Source organism: Nannospalax galili, unplaced genomic scaffold, assembly GCF_000622305.1.
Source record: "Nannospalax galili isolate Female #2095 unplaced genomic scaffold, S.galili_v1.0 scaffold870, whole genome shotgun sequence".
Classification (NCBI taxonomy): domain Eukaryota; kingdom Metazoa; phylum Chordata; class Mammalia; order Rodentia; family Spalacidae; genus Nannospalax; species Nannospalax galili.
In genome coordinates, this window is record NW_008329130.1 from 453,605 (window position 1) to 475,411 (window position 21,807).

The 21,807-nt window shown below is 44.3% G+C and overlaps 1 protein-coding gene across 2 annotated transcripts in view; it reads left to right on the forward strand.

The window, feature by feature from the left end:
* The window catches only part of Mtor (mechanistic target of rapamycin kinase), a 141,518-nt gene that overhangs the window by 30,147 nt on the left and 89,564 nt on the right, over positions 1 to 21,807 (forward strand). For both annotated transcript variants that reach the window (XM_008831630.2, XM_029562740.1), the window contains exons 16-23: positions 1,040 to 1,132; positions 1,969 to 2,103; positions 2,336 to 2,465; positions 4,183 to 4,433; positions 17,599 to 17,685; positions 19,983 to 20,150; positions 20,760 to 20,872; positions 21,092 to 21,254. In XM_008831630.2, coding sequence (XP_008829852.1) covers positions 1,040 to 1,132; positions 1,969 to 2,103; positions 2,336 to 2,465; positions 4,183 to 4,433; positions 17,599 to 17,685; positions 19,983 to 20,150; positions 20,760 to 20,872; positions 21,092 to 21,254 — 1,140 coding nt within the window. The remainder of the gene's footprint in view (positions 1 to 1,039; positions 1,133 to 1,968; positions 2,104 to 2,335; positions 2,466 to 4,182; positions 4,434 to 17,598; positions 17,686 to 19,982; positions 20,151 to 20,759; positions 20,873 to 21,091; positions 21,255 to 21,807) is intronic.

Below are 21,807 nucleotides of genomic sequence, written 5' to 3' on the forward strand. Positions count from 1 at the left end.
TTCTTGTGTGAGACTCAAGCCTTCAAGTTTAGGTCTGCTTCTTTTTGTAAACTTCATGTGTCTTTGTGGTTTACTTTTTGGGCATGAAAAGCTGGTTCCTCTAAGCTTCCAGTTCTGTCTTTTGATCTCATATTGGAGTGGCTAGATTGCTTTTGTCTTCAGGAGTTCCCACAAGCGCCCAAGTCAGATGAGGATCAGGTACTCTCAGGCTTTCTCCTAAGGTCTGGATCCCTCCAGGAAAGATTTTGGCCTCAGGAATTTGGGGGTTGGACTGGCCTGGGAGCAGGGCCCAGGAAAGATGCTCATCTAGGGCAGCTGGTGGCCGTGCCACCCAGAGATGCAAAGGGAGATGGGTGCAGGAAGAGGTCCCAAGGGCTCCTGGGGACTGCACTGAGGAACTGAGTTGGTCTGGTTGCAAAGGATCAGGAAGCAGAAAGGTCAGCCCTGGCATCCAGGAAAGAGGCTGGCGGATTGTGCAGCCCAGGGAAGCAGAGGGAGGTGAGGGTGGGGCCAGGCCAGAGGGCTCCTGTGGACCCCAGAAGGAACTGGGTTGGTCTGGATGCAAAGGATCAGGAAGCAGTGGTGGTTCCCCCCGGTGCCTGGGGCACCAAGACAAGGAATGGGACAGGTCCCAGGCCAGGAGGAGAGACGGGCGGGGGAGATGGGAGGGTGAATGAGGCTGGGGGAGTCAAGGTGCGGAGGGTACAATCGATTTGCCCTGGAGAAAGGCCTTTTTTGGGGGGGGGCGGTCTTTTCTTGAGACAGGGTCTCCCTGTAGCCCTAGCTAGCCTGGAACTTGCTATGCAGACCAGGCTGACCTTGAACTCTGCCTCCCAAGCACTGGTATTAAAGGCAAGTACTGCCACACCTGGCTTCTTTTTGGGGTTTTCTTGAGACAGAATCTCTTGAATTCATGGCCATCCTCCTGCCCCAGCCTCCAGAGTGCTGGGATTATAGGTGTGAGCCACCATGCCCATCTCAAAATACTCTTTAATGCCATAATTTCTCATCCTGTCTACCTCATCTTTCCATTTTGCAGGTTAGTGGCCTGGAGATGAGGAAGTGGGTAGATGAGCTTTTTATCATCATCATGGACATGCTCCAGGACTCCTCTCTCTTGGCCAAAAGGCAGGTGAGTGCCAGTGCTTCTTGATTGCCCAGGCTGGGGACAAGGGACCTGTTTATCTTTGTTCACCTCAGTGTCTCCAGTCAGTGCTCCAAACACACATCTTGGCACACAGTAAATGCTTGACTTTATCCTTGAATACATAAAAGGAGAAAACCCTGAAATGAGAATTAGCTGTTGTCCTGATCCTGAGTGACTTGACACAAGTATCCAGACTGAGCAACACCGTCTCCTCTGTACAGAAGAAACTGCAGACTGGCTATGAGACCCCAGTGCTTAGAGGGAGAAAGCCAGGCAGGACCCTGCTTGTGGAGGCAGACAGCTTCCTCTTGCCCTTCCCAGTCATCAGAGGGCATGAGATGACTAATCTAAAATGAAGAACATTTTTAATTTCCTTTTGTATTTCCTTTTAGTCATTTGGGATATGAAAGAACTGCATTTCCTCTAAGAAAATGGGAATATTCTTTCTTTGTGGGTTTTGTTTGTTCTTTTGAGTCAGAGTCTCATTCTGTAGCCCAGGCTGGCCTGGGACTCACTGTATAGGTCAAGCTGGTCTTGAACTCAAAGCAATCCTCCTGCTTCTGCTTCCCAAGTGCTGAGAGCACAGGTATGAGTCACCATGACTGGCTCTCTTCTTTATCTTTTGATCCAGTAATTGTATATTCATACTTGATTAGCTGTGTTTTCGTGTCCTAACTCTCAGGATTCCTGTTCATGATTAGTGATTTTACTGGAAACTTCTAATCACCTCCGACATTTCATGACAATCTCGATACACTGAGTCCACCTCTGCTTGCTTTTCTCATACCAGCTCAGTGAACTGTGGTGTTTAATCCATTCAGGTGGCACTGTGGACCCTGGGGCAGTTGGTGGCCAGCACTGGCTATGTAGTGGAGCCCTACAGGAAGTACCCTACCCTGCTTGAAGTGCTACTGAATTTTCTGAAGACTGAACAGAACCAGGGCACGAGGAGAGAGGTAGAGAACATGGGCATCTGCTCTACAAAGACTACTAGGAGATTGGACAGAGGCGGTGATGGCACTGACATGCTGCGCCATGGACTGGGCTTTTTGTCCTCTGTCCTCATCCAGCTGGTCATTTGGTATAAAGTGAAGAATACGGAAAACAGGAGAGGCGTTCCTACGAACGCTGCTGAGATCAGATGTTAACAGTGAACACTGTTTTTTTTCTGTCTCTTGTCTCACCCAGGCTATCCGTGTGTTAGGGCTCCTTGGGGCTCTGGATCCCTACAAGCACAAAGTGAACATTGGCATGATTGACCAGTCCCGGGATGCTTCTGCTGTCAGCCTGTCAGAATCCAAGTCAAGTCAAGATTCCTGTAAGTTGGGGGTTTTTTTTGGTTTTGTTTTTTTTTTTCAGTCTTTTTTGAGACAGGGTCTCCCAGTAGCCCCAGCTGTCCTGGAACTCACTATGTAGACCAGGCTGGCCTTGAACTCACAGAGATCCGCCTACCTCTGCCTCCCGAGTACTGGGATTAAAGGCGTGCGCCACCACGCCCGGCCCAAGATTTCCTGTAAATTGGAACCATGAGCTCCTTGTCAAGTTGGAACTCCCAAAACCCTTACCGGCAATAGAATGGAAAAGTGTTGGGCCGGAGAACTGAAATTATAGGATATTGAATGCCTTATCAACTTTTTGTTTTGTTTGGGGGTTTTTGTTTTTATTTTTTGCGTTTTTTGAGACAGGGTCTCCCTGTAGCCCCAGCTGACCTGGAATTTGCTGTGTAGACCAGGCTGGCCTCAATCTCAGAGATCCACCTGCCTCTGCCTCCTGAGTGTTGGGATTAAAGGTGTGTACCACCATGCCAGCCCTCAGCAACTTTCTGATGAAAAGCCTGTAGTTTCCTCCTAAATATCAGGAGGGATGCTGTTCCCAGTGTAGCCAGAGTTCTCATGTCTGTCCAGATTCTTTGAGAAGGACTAATGGGCTAAGCCAGTACTCTCTCTGATGCCAACAAGAGAGGTAGGAGTTACCACCCTGTCACTGCTGCTAGTCCCTTGGTCTTTGTTAATGCCTCTGAGATTTTTTTATTCCCCGGTACTCAGGGAGGAGAAACATAGCCCTTATTTTCTGTTTTATTTGAGAGAAATCAGGACATAGGAAAACTAGCACTAATCTGAAGTCCTGAGCCCTTTTTCCACCTGATCTGGCTCTAGAGTCCTACTGCCTTTTGCAAATAGCCTAAGAGTTTGGAGAAGAAGGTGGGGTAAGAGAGTTTCTGTTCTTGGTGCACTGTGCACTTGAGCAGGCCTTTTTTTTTTCTCACTAAAAGTGAAGGTTCATCAGTGGCTATCCTCACTGGTCTAGCAGAATGTTATTTTCCCAAAATGAAATGATTTGTTCCCAGACTCTTAGATAGGAGAGATCATTTTGCTTCTGATCTTTTCTTCCTTCTACGTGTTAGAGAAGTGTACCATGTTGAGTCCCCCTCAGCGTGGTCGAGAGCATACTGCCTTAAGTCCTTCCTGGGTGGGTTCTTCTTCAGCAGCACCAGCCAGCCTCTTGCCTGCCCTGCTTTGTGGTGCCTCTTTGCCCTTTCCTTTTCCTGGGACAGAGACCTGGAGATCCTTGCTGTTCAGTGTCAGCATATGCCTGCTGACCTGTCTGCATTCCCTGGGGGACCACGCAGCTGTGGAACAGATGTTTGCCTAATTTAATTCCCTTTACTTTCATTTGAAGGGGTGATTTTTTTTTTTTTTTTGATGGTTTTAGCTATAAAGTTGTGAACTGTAATGCTGAGAAGTTAAGTTAAACCTAGCAATTTAAAGAAAACTCACTCATCATGTACTGTTTTAGACTTTAGCAGTTTGGATAATAGAAAAGCCAAAATCGGTTTCATTCCTGATGGTAAGAGCCTATTTGTCGGTTCCTGATGGACCCTGTGTTCTGTATTCCCAGTGGTGTCAGAACATAGCAGGGAAAATGGTATGAATGCTAATGTCCGTCAAGGGGGCTTTGTTTGCTGTTAACCATGCTTTGCCTAACGTCAGAGTCGTGGCATGAATACTTAGGACTTCTTTGTTGCCTTGTCCTAGCTGACTACAGCACCAGTGAAATGCTAGTCAACATGGGAAACCTGCCCTTGGACGAGTTCTACCCAGCTGTGTCCATGGTAGCCCTGATGCGGATCTTCCGAGATCAGTCCCTCTCTCACCATCACACCATGGTGGTCCAGGCCATCACCTTCATCTTCAAATCCCTGGGGCTCAAGTGTGTACAGTTCCTGCCCCAGGTCATGCCCACATTCCTTAATGTCATCCGGGTCTGTGATGGAGCTATCCGGGAAGTAAGTAGTAAAACCTCCATCTCTGTTCCTCTGCTCCATAGCACACCTGTGCAGATCCCTCTGCACCCCAGCATCCTGACACTCTGCTCTGCTTACTGCTGAAAACTAATGCCTCTCTTCCCCATAACTTCCAGCACCTAAGTGTGTAGTTGGCTCAGCCTGATTTCCTAGCTTATCCCCACAGCTAAAACCTGAACAACCTCGGAAGAGGCACAGTGTTGTTGCTCTCAGTAGTGTAGTCCAGTTATGGAATGGACTGCAGCTCAGATTTCAGTTTGCTTCTTCATGACTAGATTTTGATCACCGATTTTTTTTTTCTTTTTTTTTTTTTTAATTGAACTCAGGGCATCTCATGTGCTAGGCAGGCACTCTGCCTCTGGCTGTATTCTTCACCCCTTTCTATACTCTCTATTTTGAGAGACTGTTATTAAATTGTCCAGACTGACTTTTCACTCTCTGTGTAGCCCAGGTTGGCCTCTATATGCCTGCTATCTCATGTGTACATCCCCACACATCACACATACACACAACAATAATAATAACTAAAATAAAATAAAAATAATATTAAAAGATCAGGCATGATAAAGCACACCTGTAATCCCAGCATAGAGGAGGCTGGAGGATCAAAGAGTTCAAAGCCAGTGTGGGCTGCATAGTAATTTGCAGGCTAGCAGAGTGAGCCCTTGACCACCCTGTAAAAGAAAAAAAGGAAAAGAAACAGTCCTGTATTAGACTACTAGGCCATTGTTACTTTTCTTTTTAAAAAATTTTTAAAATTTTTGCTGGGCATGGTGGCACACGCCTTTAATCCCAGCACTTGGGAGGCAGAGGCAGGCAGATGGATCTCTGAGTTCAAGGTTAGCTTGGTCTACATAGTGAGTTCCACAACAGCTGGAGCTACAGGGAGACCCTGTCTCAAAAAAAGGCCAAAAAATAAAAAATAATTTTAAAAAATTTTAATTTATATATATGTGTGTGCATGCATGTATGTGTGTGTGTGAGTATATGCGCACGTATGCACAGCTATCTGTGGGAGCCAGAAGAGCATATCAGACCTCCTGGAGCTGGAGTTACAGGTGGTGGTCCGCTGCCCAGTGTTGGCGCTGCGAACTCTGCTAGAGTTTGTTCTCTTTGCTCCTGAGCCAGCTCTCCAGCCCCTCTTTCTTCTTTTTTAATGCAGCCCATTAGAGCTCTAATTTTACTCCCAAGTATTGCCTTCCACAGCTGCATTTAATCTTTTTTACCTTCAAGCTAGAGAGGGCTAGAAAGGTGGCTCGATGGCAGGAGTGCTTGCTGAACAAGCATATAGACTTAAGCTCAGATCCCCAGCAGCCACATAAAGAGCTGGGCATGGCTATTCAGACTGTAGCCTCTTCATGCCAGCTCTGTACTGTGGGAGATGGAGAGAAAGGCAGATCACTGGGGCTCACTGACCAGACAGCCCAGCAGAAAAACAGTACGTTCCAGGTTCAGTGAGACATGTGCATATACCACGCTTACACAGAATGTTAACTTTGAGACAGGAGTTGGAGGAGATGGTTCAGTAGGTAAAGTACTTGCTATGCAAGTGTGAAGACCAGAGTTCAGATCTCTAGCACCCCTGTAAATGCTGGGTGGGTTTGGCAGCCTGCTTCTAATCTCAGTGATTACAAGGCAGAGACAGGCCAAATCATGGAGCTCTGGGTTCAATTGAGAGACTGTGTCTCAGTGTAGAAGGAAGAGAGCAATCAAGGAAGATGCCCACTGTCAACCTCTGATCTCCATGTGTATGTCTACATACATGCACATGTACTCCCCACACATGTACAGCCTCCCATGTGAACACACACATACACCATGCACACATATACATACCCTGAAAAATTTTGAAATAAAATTTGGGCACCATAAAATTCATCATTTTCAAATGCAAAATTCATTGCCTTTTAATATGTTCAGGTGTGCACATAATGAATAGTCTAATTGTAGAGAATTTCCATTACTGCAGCCAGAAACCTTCTACCCTATTTGCAGTCATTTTCCATCCCTACTCTATTCTGAGACAGCCAACAATCAACTCTCTTTAACTTTCCCTTTTCTGGATATTTTATATAATTGATATTGCTTTTATCTCTTAGCTTTTTTTTGATACAAGGTCTCATGTAGCCCAGATGACCTTGAACTTCTGATCCTCTTGCCTCCACCTCTTGAGTGCTAGAATTTTAAGTATGTGCCATCATGCCTAGTTAATACAGTGCTGGGGGTTGAACCCAGGACTTCATGTGTGTTAGGCAAGCACTTTACCAACTGAGTTATATTCCCAGACCTTGTGTCTAGCTTATTTTCTCAGCGTAATTCTTCTGAGGTCCATATTATAATATGTGGTAGTTCACTGCTCACGCTGAATAATGTCTCCTCGTTAGTGTTCATCAGTAAGTCTTTTCTGTGTTTGTTATGGTTTATTCGTTCACCCTTGAGTCATTCAGACGTGGGTATTTTATTTGCAAACTTACAAGATTTTAAATACCTCTTTTTGATATTGATTTCTAAGTTAATTCCACTGGGTTTGTCATCCTTTCATGTTTGCTGAAGCTGCCTAAATGGTCTAGTGGTTCGTAATTTTAACAGATTTCCTGTATGTTTGTGTTTGCTAATGTTTTACAGAGATTGTACACATGTGATTAGACTGAACTGGTTAACATTCTGTGTTTAGATCATTTGTATTCTTTTATGTTTGTGCATGTTGTATGTGCATATGTGTGCATGTGCATATTCACGTGTGTGCATGTGTGTGGAGACAGCGATTGGCATCAGGTGTCTTGCTCAGCCACTCCCCATTTTTTGTATTGAGGTAGGGTCTGTCTCTTGAACCCAGAGCTAACTGACTGAACTAGTCCAGCTCACCAGCCTTCTCTGCGGATCCAGTTTCTGCTTCCCAAGCAGTAGATTACAGGCAGGCTACCACAGCTGTCCAGCATTTACCTGGGTGCTGGATATAAACTCTGGCCCTCGTGCTCGCATGCCAAATAGTTTTGCCCACTGAGCTATCTCCCAGTCCTATTGCTAATTTTTTGTTTGCTAGGTCTGTCAAATACAGAGAGAGCAGAGATCAAATTTCCTTTCATGGTGTGGGTGTTACTAGTGTTGCATTACTTTTTCTGAGGAGCCTCTTTTTATTCACCTCAGAGAGTCTGTTATTACAGACTAATAAAAAGAGGCCATCCAAGTTCAGCTTGGTAAACCAGTGAGCTCATTGGGGTTACTTACAGGAAGGAGCAAGGGCTACTCTCTCAGGTAATTGCATCACCAAAAATCCCACTGCAGCATGGCTCACAGTCATGTGCCCTACACCACCTGCACATAGCTCTGCTCTCTTCAGCAGCTGTTTATCTTGGGGAGGGTCTTGTGAATCTTCCAAGTTTCCAGAACTTCCTGCATCTCATTTCTTGTGTGTTTCATGAGCCTCCCCCTCCCTCAGGAGGCAAAGTTTCAGTCCAAAAGGAACAGCTGTGCAACAGTTGGTCTCTGTGTTCTCACCAGTCATCTCCCATGTATTTTTAAGGTTATCTTCCTAGTAAATTGAATCTTTCATCATTATGCAATGACCCTTTTTGTCTTGAACACTACCCTTAAATTTATTTTGCCTAATAATATACCAACTCCTCTGATGTACACGTCTTTTCCTGGCCTTTTGCTTTCAACTGTTTTTGGTGTGTTTTTTAAATTTTTTATTTATGGGGCTGGAGAGATGGCTCAGTGGTTAAGAACACTGGTTGTTTTTGCAGAAGACCCAGGTTCAAATCCCAGCACCCACATGGCAGCTAACAACTGTCCATAACTCCAGTCCCAGGGGATCTGACAGACTCTTCTGACCTCCACGGGCATTGCACAACACAGGTGCACTAACCTACACACAGGCAATACATGCATACACATAAAATAGAAATAATAAATAAAATTAAAATTTTTTGTTTATATTTTGTGAATTCCATACAAAGGCCTATAGAGTCAAGTTTGTGTCCCCAAATGCCCTTCGGTGTGGGCTCATTCACTGGAGCCTAGTCAACCTGAGTTTCACCCTTAAATAAGACAGACTCTCCCCTTCCTGGCAGCCATTGGTTGCTAGTAGTTTCTTGGATAGGGTTGGAGTTTCTTACCCATTTCCCCACTTCTTTGCTGGGATTTTGTCTGACTTGAGTTTGCATGGGACTTGTCCGTGATGTCAGCATTGCTTTGAGTTCATATGAATAACAGACTGGCTATCTAGAAAACTCTCTTTGTGGTCATCTACCTCCTCTGTCTCTTAGAGTCTTTCCATCCTCTCCTCCATAATGATCCCTGAGCCTTGGGAGACAGAAGTTTGATTTCAGTGTCCTATTCAGGGATAAGCAGTGTGCAGCCTCCTATTTACTGCACGTTGGCCAGTTGTGGGTCTCTGTGTTGATCACCATCTGCTGTGTAAGGAAGCTTCTCTGCCGAGAGTTGAGAGATGCATTAATCAGTGCACGTCTGGGGGTCCCCAAGAGCTCTCTGTCTTGTGATATATTTTGGTTTATTTTTACAAATATAATGTATCTAGATTAACTTTCTTATCTAACTTTAAAATCTGGGGTGAGGTTTTTGGGGTGGGAAGTGGACAGGGTCTCTCTATATAAGCCCAGGCTGGCCCCCAACTCACCATCCCCCTTCCTCAGCCTCCCAAAGCACTGAGATCACATTCAAATCTGTCCTTTAATCAGTGTATCCATTGTCTACTTGTTTTCATTGTGACTGCTGATGTGTTTGGCTTTATATCCCCCCATCTTAGGTGGTACTTTCTTCTTGTCCTACATAGGCCATCTGCTTACTTTGTTACAGAGTTTGAAACCACCAGGAAAAGACCACCAGACCCAATTCAGATTTTAATTGGTCAAATTTATTAGGGCTATAGCTGTCTGTGGTCCCTTAGTCAGATTCAGGCCCGGAGGGAAGGGTGAAACTAGCTTATAAAGGTAAACACCACAAATACAAGAATTTCTTCACACATGAGTAATGCCAGGTGGTCCTGAATATGGTCAGGATGCCTAAGTTAGCAGATAAGCAAACTACAGAAGCCAGAACAAACTTTTGTTAGTCCTTTTCTTAACAGATGTATAGAAACCTTGACAGTAAGGAACTTTCTGATTATTATTGTTATTTAGGCTTCTTGGCTAGGCTATAAGCATAGCTACAGTGTCTGGGAGGTGACACTTTCCTTTCAAGGTCAGCTACTTCAATGAAAGCACTCTTCTAAGGGAAAGCAGCTAAGTTCAAATCTGACCTTGAAGCTGGCTGTTTTTCTAGCTTTTGGAGTTTAAAGTGGCTGCTTTATACAAAATGAAGAAAATGAATTTACTTTGGCTGTTAAAATTTGGCAGACTCCATTTGGGGCCATTACAACTTTACTTTCTTTTCTTTTTTTTAATTGGCTGAGTTTTTTGCTTTTTTATAATTTATTTTATTTATTTTTTTTTATTTTACTTTATGTATGTGAGTGTATTGCCTGACGTATGTAAGTGTTCCTGTGTCATGCGTTGCCTACAGAGGTCAGAAGAGGGCATCAAATCCCCTGGAACTGGAGTTATGGATGGTTGTTAGCCACCATGTGGGTGCTGGGGACCAAACGGGTCTTTTGCAAGAGCAGCCAGTGCTCGCCATCTCTCTAGCCCTGAGCTTTTTATTTTTCTATTATCTTTTGTGTTCTGTGCTTAATTACCCTTAATTTTGTTGTTGTTGTTGTTGTTGTTTTTAAAACAGGGTTTCCCTATAGCCCCAGCTGGCCTGGAACTCACTATGTAGTCCAGGCTGGCCTTAAACTCAGAGATCCGTCTACTTCTGCCTCCCGAGTGCTGGGACTACAGGCGTACGCTACCACGCCTGGCTCCTTAATTTTTTTAAATGTTTTGTAATGGAATTATTTCAATCATAAATAAAAGTAGAAAACTTGTTAAATTAGATCCTCTATCAGCATTTTTTTCCTTTTAGTTCATATGTCACCCTCACACATACATGCTTTTTTCTGGAGTGTTTTCTCACAAATTCCAGGTATCATATTATTTCACCAATAAACATTCCTCCCCCATAGAAGCACACGACAGTTTGTCTTTTGATTTTTATTTCTTGAGACAGAGTCTCACTGTGTGGCCTAGGGTAATATTAAAATCCTAGATTCAAAAGATCCTCTCTTCTTGGCCGCCTGAACATGTGCACCACTGTGCCCAGCCACAATAGGTTTTTTTGTTTGTTTTTTTTATTATTTTTGTTTTATGTATATGAGGGTTATGCCTGCATATATGTAAGTGCATTCATGTTGTGCAATGCCTGCAGAGGTCAGAAGTGGCTGTCAGATCCCCTGGAACTGGAGTTACGGACAGTTGTTAGCTGTCATGTGGGTGCTAGAATTTGAACCTGGGTCTTCTACAAGAACAGTCAGTGTTCTTAACTGCTGAGCCATCTCTCCAGCCCCCTCTACTTTTTTTTTTTAATGGCATATTTGCACAAGAAACCAGCTCATTTCTCCTATAGAATTTCTCATTCTGGACTTGACTGGATCCTCAAAGTGTTCTAACTTTAATAGGAGAAATTTAGAAGCCTAAGTATACTGACATCCTGTTCTTTTGACAAGAAATACTAATTAGGTGATACTAATTCCCTCCTGCTTCCGTATTCAGTAAGCAAGTTGAATGCGGTGGCAAACACAGAATTTTGGGTAGAGGCAGGAGGATCTGGAGTTCATAGTCCCTTCTGCTGTGTTACAAGTTCAAAGCCAATCTGGGCTACATGGGACTTGTCTCAAAAAAAGAAAAACAAAAACCAGAAACATATAGTGAGCAGGTATTATAGATGTTCTCCTGCTCCAGATGTGAAGGACAGTTGGTGGGCTCATGTGCTTTGCTCCTGATGTATCTACTATAAAGTACCCATCAACCCTCTAATCATCTCAGTGGCCATTGTTGCTTTCTTTCTTGATGTGTTTGATTCATCACTGAAAAATTATTTTGCTCTCTTCCTAGTGGTGGGGATTGAATGTAGGAGCTTACGTATGCTAACAAGCACCCTACTACCATGCTATATCCCCAACCCGAAAGCAGTAATTTTCTGATACTGTTATTCCTTCGGATTTATTAGCTAGAAATCATCCACACTGGGCTGGTGAGATGGCCCAGTGGTAAGGGTGTGTGCCACCAAGGCTGAGTCCTCGAGCTCAATCCCCAGTCCCCATGTGATGGATGAAGAGAAGTAACTAACTCACCAACTCCCCAAGTTGTCCTTTGACTCCACACATGTGCCGTGGCATGTCTACAAACACACACACACACACACACACTAATAAGTTTTTTTAATTTTAAAGAAATCATCCACTAAGAACTTTGCCCCACTTATTTGATTTGAAGACTAGGTCATGTAGGAAGGGTGGAATTAATACATGATTCTCTCCCCATATTTTTCAGTTTTTCCATTTCTAAGTCTCTGGCAGCCTTTCAAAGGTAATATCCAGACAACACTGCTGCCTCCAGTCCATCTCTACTCATTGCTGTGAATACGTGAATATACATGTCTGTGTAACCTTCTCTTCATTTCAGGCACTGGGAGATTTTTGTTGTGTTTGGTTGGTTTGCTTTGTATTGATTTGCTTTGCTTTGTTTTGCTTTGCTTTGCTTTGGTATGCACTACTATGCCCCTCCATAATAATTTCTTAATGGTTTGGTTGGTTTGGTTTGGTTTAGTTTGGTTTGGTTTGGTTTGAGACAGGGTTTCACACTTGTAGCTCAGTCTGGCCTAGAACTCACTATGTAGCCCACTGGCTTCAAACTCAAAGCCATGCTTTTCTGCCTCAGCCTTCCGAATGCTGAGATTACAATTGTGAGCCACCACTGGGCTTGTAGATACTTTTTTTTTTTTTTTCCTACAATCTAATCATCCCAGGTGACCTGGCTGTTCGTGTAGCCCAGTAGACTTTGATTGCCTTTCTTACGTCCCAGAAGACAAACTTCTAGGTTGGGGATGTGGCTCAGTAATGGGATATGTACTCAGCGTGCTCCATGTCCTGGGTACAGACCGATTCTAAGCACATCAAGTATGTTTCACTTAAGCCTGGACATAGCCAGTTCTAAGGAGTTATGATTTCCTGGGGTGACTACATACATCTGTATATTTTATATACCTGTAAATAGTAGGTGACCAATAGCAGAATCAACAATAAGATCACTAAATGCAGTGTAAGACTTTTCTGCAGTTACTGTTTAAAATGCATCACATTAGGTGTGTATAACCAAAATGCTATGTCCCAAGTTACTTGAGCTTGTAATTTCATTCTGTGGTAGAGAGCTTGCACAGGGCCCTAGGTTTGGTCCCAGCCTGAGGGAGGGGGAGGGACTCCTGCAATGAAAGCTTTGCATATATTACATTGCCTGGCTTTTCATCTGGTACATGACTGACTTTAGTTTCTACATTTAGATCTTGAGCTTTTTGTAATTTGTCTCAGTATGAGAAATAGATACAGCTTTATCTTTTTCCAACCTTAAAATTTTGACTTGTATACTCTTTTGTATGTGTATGGGGTTGGGGGGAACAGGGGATTATATGCAGGTTTATGTGTGTGCGGCTACCAGTGTATGTGCCTGCAATTAAATGTCAGAGGCTAACCTCTGGTTTTTTACTTGTTTTCTTTCTTTTTTTTTTAATGCTCTGTGTGTGTGTGTGTGTGTGTCCAACATGCATGCTGTGGGATGAGGACAACTTCTGCAGAGGATGACAGCTCCTGGAACTCCTTTCTTTCTACCATGTGGGTTCTGTGGATTGAACTCAGGTCATCAGGCTTGGCAGCAGGTGTTTTTTTACCTGCTGAACTCTCTCTCTGACCCCTACCTTGGTGCGACCTGGAGCTCACTGATTAGGGTGTGTTGCTGACCAGTGAGCCCCAGGGGTTCCCTGTCTCCAACTCCCCAGCTCTGGAATTATAAGTACATGCCATCACACCCAACTTTTTTTTTTTCATTTATCCATTTTTTTGTGTGTGTATTTCATATAGAACATCCTAAACAATCTTATTCATCTTTATACCCGCATCCCAAATGGCACCCTCCCATAGCCCCCCACCCCAACTGGAGCCTATATACTCTGTCATCCCTGTTACTGTCCACTGTTATCAGTGTCCCCAGCCGTTCCCCCGTGCTAGTCCATCTGCTGAGTCTAGTCAGCCTGTCTAGAGTTCCATGTTTTAGGAAGATCAGCTCTTCCTCATCTAGCAGCAATCAGTTGCCAAACACCCAGGTTTTTTGTGGGTGCTGGGGATAAAACTCAGATCCTCATGTGTACATAGCAAGGACTTTGCTCAGTCTCCTCAGTCCGGTTTTCAACTCTGTGAGGCAGAATCTCATAGAGCTCAGGCTGGCACCAATTTTGCCATGTAACCAAGGATGACTTTGAACTATCGAGTCCCCTGCTTTTACCTTCAAAGTGCCGGGATGACAGGTGTGTCCGCATACCCAGCTGCTTCTTATGCTTGCGTTCTTTTCTGTGGGATTCTGAGTGGACACATGAGAGCATCTCACTGCCTTTGTACCTCTTTTTTTTCTTGTCCATGTTCCTGAACTGTTTCTGAAATATGCTTTCTAGATATTCACATTCTTTTTTGTTTGTTAATTAATTTTTTTCAAGCCAAGGTCTCACTATATATCCCAGGCTGGCCTGGAGAAACTTACCATGTGTCCCAGGCTGACCTTAAACCTGCCGTCCTACCTCAGCTTCTAACTGCTGGAATTACAGGCATGCACCACTGTGCCTCACTTTCACTAATTCTTTGGCTGTGCCCCTTTTGTTAAGCAGCCTCTGATTTATTTAGCTTGAATGCCATTATATTCCTTAAGTTGGTCTAGGTTTTTTTCAAATATGTTCAGTGGTTTTGGTAGTATTTCGTTCCTTATCTGTGTATTTTAGTCCTACTTTCATTCTTTAAGCATTTAAATAGAGTTTTTATGCATTCTGTCTGATGATGCCACTTTCCTTAAAGCTGTGGTTGGGCTGGTTCTGCTGTTCACTGTCTTCAGAGCCTTGCTGGCACTGGCCTCTTTCCTAGGATGTCTTATAATCTGGGGTCGTATACCATCTTCATTTAGGCCCTCTCTGAAGCAGTACTACAACATCTGCTCTCAAGTTCCATCTCTCCAGAGAGGAGCAGATGTGCTTTTGTTCTGCCAAGTGGTCTGGGACAACTTGAAATTAATTGTCTGGCTTAGAGTTTCCCAGGCCACCCAGGTAGTTTAGCCCATTTAAGAGTAGTAGGCAGGGTTTTTGTTTTGTGTTGTATTTTGGAACTCACTGTTTCTCTTAAAATGTAGCCCTTTAAAGTTTTGGACTCTTAATGAGCTATTTTTGGATTTGTTTTGTTTTTATGTTTTTGCCCTTTTTTGTTGCTTGTTTCTTGAGACTGAGTCTCCCTTTAACCCCAAATGGCTTGGAACTTACTATGTAGACCAGGCTGGCCTCTATCTCAGAGTTCTGCCTACCTCTGCCTCAACTAAAGGCTGTGCCACCACGCTGAGTAACAGTTTTTTAATTACGTGTGTGTGTGTGTGTGTGTGTGTGTGTGTGTGTGTGTGTGTGTGTGTTCATTCAGAGGACAGCTTGCAGGAATTGGTTCTCTCCTTCCTCCATGTGAGTCCTGTGGGTAGAATTCAGGTCATCAGACTTGGTTGCAGGTGCCTTTACCTGCTGAGCCATCACACCAGCCCAAAACTATATATTCTTTTTTTAATATTAATAGAGTTTTAAACAAAGAAAAAACTTATAAAAGAATCTAAGGGAGAAGGCATGGTGGCGCATGTCTTTAATCCCAGCACTCGGGAAGCAGGGCAGGTAGATCTCTGTGAGTTGCAGGCTAGCTGGGAGTACAGGGAGACCCTGTCTCAAAAGACTGAAAAAGAAAGAAAGAATCTAAGGAAAAGAAAAGTAAGCCTTCCCTTATGTGCAAGGTTGTGGCCCTCTGTGGCTTGCGTGGCCACTTCTCAGGCCTCAGGCCACCAGCGAGCGTCCCTGCTTGGGCTGACCAGGGATCAGGAGACTTGCTCCCTCTTTCTGTCTGGTGGTTTTCCCTCTCCCTGACCCCCTGCCACCCCAGTGCTTTGTTTCTCCTCTGGCTTAAGTTCTCCATCCTCTTTCAGGTTTCACATAACAAATTTAGCTGAAGAGCCATTATATGTAGAGTCTCCTGTCCCTTGAATTTTGTCATGCACTTTTATAGGGACCATTTCATAAACCTGCCAGCAGTGATTCAATGAATGAGGGACTGAGATAGGTGGCATGGCTCTGCTGAGTCAACCCATGCCAACCTGTTGCTAACCCTGTTAGCAACCATGGATGTCCATTAAGAAGTTATTCCAGACTCTAAATGAATTCTAAAAGTCCAGAACTCTTTGGTTTGTTAGTTTGTCAAGATAGCGTTTTGCTAAGTAGTCCCAGCTAGCCTTCAACTCATTACATAACCCAGACTGTCTTGGATCCTCTTGCCTCAGCCTCCCGAGTGCTGGTATTATAGACATGTGCCACCATACCCCAGCTACTATTTGAAAAAACACCATTTTACTTATCCCCAACTGGTCCAAGTTCAAAATGTAAATAGGAGTAAAAAATATGTTTCTTTCTGTCCTTGTTACTGGAGAGAAACAGAACAGTAAGTGAGCATAGGTGAGGAAAGCAAGAAGTTCATTCTGTCAGCTGCTGAATTCCACATGTCACATTACCTGAAGATCTTAACAGAGTTGCAGATGATACCTTGAAGATGTCTTGACTTGGAAAGTTGTTGGGACGTCACTGACCCGAGGCCTGCTTATTCCCAGCTTTATTTAGTGCCTTGTATACCCTCTTACAGTTCACAAGATACCACCTGCTGGGTGTGGTGACTCACCCCTGAAACCCTAATACTTGGGAGTCCGAGGCAAGAAGCTTGTTATGAGTTTGAGGCCAACCTGGCCTACAGAGTAAGACCCTGTCTCAAAACCTACAAGCAACAAAAAACGGGATACCACCTTAAACAGCCCTTCCTTCAATTTGCTGGCCGTTTTGGCTCATAATTTCTTTTAGACAATTTAATTAAGACCTAATTGAGGGGACTGGAGAGATGATTCAGTGGTTAAGAGCACTGACTGTTCTTGCAAAGGACCCAAGTTTGAATCCCAGCACCCACATGGCTGCTAACAACTATCTATAACTCCAGTTCAGGGGATCCGACATCTTCTGACCTCTGAGGACACTGCACAACACAGGTGCTCTTACACACATGTAGGCAATACACTCATACACCCAAAATAAAAATAATAAAATATTTTTTAAAAAAAGCACTGGCTGCTCTTGCAGAGGACCCGGGTTCAATTCCCAGCCTGTATGTGGCGGCTAACAATCGTCCATAACTAAAGTTCCAGGGGATCCAGCACCCTCTTCTAACCTCCATGGACATTGCACAACTCAGATACACTTACATACATGTAGTGTATCTACTCATACACATAAAATAAGTAAAATACTGCTGGGCATGGTGGTACACGCCTTTAATCCCATCACTCAGGAGGCAGAGGGAGGCAGATCTCTGTGAATTTGAGGCCAGCCTGGTCTACATAACAAGTTCCAGGCCAGCTGGAGTTACAGGGAAACCCTGTCTCAATAAGATCCCCCCCCCAAAAAAAATAAATAAAACATTTTTTTTAAAAAGACCTACTTGAAGGGCTGGAGAGACAGCTCAGGGGTTAAGAGCACATCCTGCTCATCCAGAGGTCCTGAGCTTGGTTCCTAGCACCTACATCAGATGGTTCACAAGGCCTATTCCAGGAGGATACAATGGCTCTGGCCTCCCAGGGCACTTACACTGTTACTTGCACTTTAACTAAAGAGTCAGAACACAGGAAGGTTAAGTGAAGGACATAAAGTTCGTAGGTGACTAGGCAGTGTAAATACAACAGCTAGTCTGACCTTCAGCTCCTGCCGTTCAGTCACTGGCTGTCTTTGTATGTAAAACCCCTGCCACTATCCATCCCTACCCCAGGTTTAAGTCTGTATAGAGCACATTTTCAGTAGGCGGGGTACTGTGGAAACAGTTGTCCTTACTTTTCTCTGGTAAGCCTGGGAGTTCTGCATCCTTCCTGGTACTAACTTGCCAATCTCTTGTCCACTTCAGTTTCTGTTCCAGCAGCTGGGAATGCTGGTATCCTTTGTGAAGAGCCACATCAGACCTTATATGGATGAAATAGTCACCCTCATGAGAGTGAGTAAAAGTTAATGCCCTCACCTGCTCATCTGCATTTGGGTCAAGGGATGCTCAGAAGCAAGTCTGATAACATGGACATTTTCTTCATGGGTCATTGTGGGGCTGTTATGCTAACTATAAAAAGTAGAACTCTACAGTGACCCGTGAAGAAAATGTTCATGTTATTCACTGGGTTCTGAGGAGGAGGGCAGATGAGGATTGCTGCAGGCGCCTAGCTCCCAAGTACAAGAATACAAGCTGTAAAGTCTGAGGAGAAATCCTGAAGTAATTGTTCTGCCAGAGACATTCTAGACTTATTTGCCCAACATACAACAAAGCAATTTCACTTTAATATTGCAACAGTGTTTTCTATTCCCATAAAAGCCCTCTTCCTCACTACCCATAAAGCCAGACTGGTAGAGGGGACTGGGAATCAGGTTTTCCTTGGCCCGTGAAGTAGCATAGTCACCTGTCAGCATGGAGACCAAGGTGATACTTTGCCCTGCAGCCTCCAAAGGTATGAATGTCATCTTCTGACTACAATGGCACCTGAGGAAGGACTTGGGGCCCAGCATTTCATAACGTGCATTAAACAGGTGCTAGAAGATACCCCAATATCTGTCTACAGTTCTATGAAATTTAAACGATTCTGTGAGGAGGCTGCTTTGTCTTAGCTTGATAGAAGCAGCAGGGCCAATATCAGAATGACTGGTATCCCCAGGGGAACTTGTCAGCACTTGGATTTCAGAATAGAAAAGCTCCTACATGTATAAATCATTAAAAGCTGCTGTATTCCCTGTTCCTACCTCAGAGGCCTCAGCACAAGGAAGATGTAGGCCAAATGCTAAGGTGCCCAATGAATGGCCTTGGAGGAAGGATAGACAGGAAGGAAACAGTGTACTCAGGGTAGGAAGCCGAGCACTCTCTGATCTGCTCCCCTCGCCTCCCCAAAAGACATATGACCAAAGCACAGGGATTCAAGCCTCGCCTGCAAAACACAGCTTTTGTTTCATCCCAGTAGAGTGGATACAGCAGGCGCTCTTCCTTTGACTGTTGATCCTGGACACTTTAATGAGCTCCCCTGAGCCTAGGGAAGAGAACAGTCTGAGAGAGTGATCTAGCCCGCATCCCCGGGCTGAATACTGGCTTCTGAGTAGCGAAACTCCTCTGAAGAGCCTATGGTGATATAGTTGGGACGCTGGTGGGCCTTCTTTGAAGAAGGCAGAGTGCGGTCCAAGTGAATAAACATCAGCAAACCAAGGGCCTGAAAACCTGCAACGTTCCCATCTTGAGAGGACTGTTTTCCCAGTAGAAGAAAGTTTAAGCAGAATTTTCTAGTTTGCTTTTATTGACTCCTGGTCTGAGTTGTTTAGGGCCCAAGAGTTTTAATACCTATGCGCTGCTGTCATTGGTGGGGCTTCTGTTATTAGTAAGTCTCCTGCTCTAGAGGTTTGAAAGAAGACTGGAGGCTCCCTACTTTGTGAAATAAGTTGAAATGACAGCTTGTCCTGAAGTCAGTGGCTTGGGCCGGTTTGCCTTACAGTTTCAAGGCCGGATCTGGAGCCCATTGACCGGGTTTTTATTTCTGTAACTTTTGTGGATTGTAATTACATAGATGAGAAAGTGCTCATTTTGGAAGTCAAGCCTGATGGACACATTTTTAGGGAACAGATGTCAGATGCTCTCTAGCCAACTATAAATCTAGAAAGGACACGAAATCTTGGTAATACTAGAGTTCCCTTCTCATGGCAGTCAAGTGGTTCCTTTCCTTAGTAAATAAAGCATTCACCCAATAGCACTTTAGAGCTTTTAGAGTGTGACTTAGATTTAAACAGGTCTGTTTTGTAAACATATTTAAGTGACTAGAGTATTCCAGATGCTATTAGGTTCTAAGGATGCAGAGATGAATTGAAGCAGTTTCTCACTCTTAAGTCCAGTAGAGGAAACTTGCAAAGCAGATTAACATTACAGGTCCTGGGAAAGGACCCAAAGTGGGTGACTGCAGAAGAGGAAGAGTGGGCAGTGGGGCTTGTACCAGAGACACAAAGACAGGGCTTTACTGAGTAAGCAGTGGGGCTCCAGACAAAGGACAGCATGAGCACAGCAGGGAACCCGAGAGTCTGCAGTACCTAGGAAGTGCAGTGTAATTTGTCCAGCATAGCTGTGACCTGGTGCCCAGTGAGAGGAAGATAGACAGAGTTCATCTAGGCAGACTGTGGTCACTGAATTTTGCCTCTTTTTAGCCATCTCACTTCCTGGGTTCGCTAGACAGGAGGAGCACCTGTCTCTACCTTTCTGTCTCTTCTGCTTTGTAGGAATTCTGGGTCATGAACACCTCAATCCAGAGCACAATCATTCTTCTCATTGAGCAAATCGTAGTAGCCCTTGGAGGTGAATTTAAGCTCTACCTGCCCCAGCTGATCCCACACATGCTGCGTGTCTTCATGCATGACAACAGCCAAGGCCGCATTGTCTCCATCAAGGTGAGCAGCCTGGGAGCCACTGGAGAGGTTCCCAGCCTCCTCAGAGTCTCTGGATGATAACTTAAGATGTGAGACCCTGTTCTAGGAGACATGTTGATGTCTGCTCCACAAGACCAGAGCCCAGGAATATGGACACCTGATGCTTGCAAGTTTCTTCCAAGAATATTCATAGCTCTTTCTTGATTATCCTTATTTTTTGTCTCCTTTAATGGATTAGTAATGTTGAATCTTCAGTCAGTTTTCTCTTTTTTTGGTCTTTTTGAGACAGGGTCTCCCTGTAGCCCCAGCTGTCCTGGAACTTGCCAGGCGTGGTGGCGCACGCCTTTAATCCCAGCACTCGGGAGGCAGAGGCAGACGGATCTCTGTGAGTTCTCTATTATATAGTAAACTGATATACTATCAATGGAAATAAGCATAGAAGGCAAAGTAACACATATTCACATGAAATAAGAGGGAAGAGACCATGCAAAGAATGGAGTCCAAAGCTGCTGGCAGGGCCTTTCAGAGTCCCGACAGCCCTGAATTATCCATACCCACTCCTGGCCATATTCCCAGCTATCAGTACCTGGCTGCATCTCTTCACCACCTTGCCTTTCCTCCCTTTTGCAGCTCTTAGCCGCAGTCCAGCTGTTTGGTGCCAACCTAGATGACTATCTGCATCTGTTGTTGCCTCCCATCGTGAAGCTGTTTGATGCCCCTGAAGCCCCACTGCCATTGCGAAGGTAAGCATTCCACTCCGAGTTGCTGGGCCTTCTTTCTGGATTTTGTTCATTTCAGCACCCATTATTTTAGTCCAGAAATGTCCCAGATTTATAGGACTCTTGTTTGCTCCCTCTCTGACATATAGTTTGGATTCCTATTACCCAAGATACCTCAAAACCATTCCTTCCCATTCCCTTAGTGTGATTATTAAGGTAGCCTTCAGTTCACAATTGTTATAGGGCAGCGTTGGAGACGGTGGACCGTCTGACAGAGTCCCTCGATTTCACTGACTATGCCTCCCGGATCATTCACCCCATTGTTCGAACACTGGACCAGAGCCCAGAGCTTCGTTCCACAGCCATGGACACGCTGTCTTCACTTGTCTTTCAACTCGGGAAGAAGGTAAGGTAGGAGTCCTGACCAGACCCATGCTCTTGTACCTTGTTTAGGACGAAAACTTTGTGAGCTTCTCCGGTTGTCAGTATATCAGTCAGTACATAAGTCTCAACCATTGTTGAACAATATGGAATTGTTTGGGTTTTGTTGTTGTTATTCTTCATTTGCTCAGCAAATTTTAATTAAAACATCTGTGTGAGCCAAGTGTCATTCTGGGTGACATTAAAGAAAATAGCTAGGGTTGCAGCTCAGTTGGCAGCTCAGATCTTACCTACCTAGTGCACAAAGCCCTGGCTGGGTTCTGTCCCCAGCCCTGCACAAAACTGGACATGGTGGACTTGGGAAGTAGAAGCAGGAGGGTCAGCAGTCCATCCTCAGCTCCATCTATGTTCCGGGTGCTGATGTCCACTAACATACACATAAAAATAAATAAATAAATATTTATATATATATATTAATATTTTTATTACATATTTATTTATGTATTTTCAAGTAAGGAAGGATTTATTTTAGCTCATGTTTTCAGAATATACCATCTATTAAGATGGAGAAGGCAGAA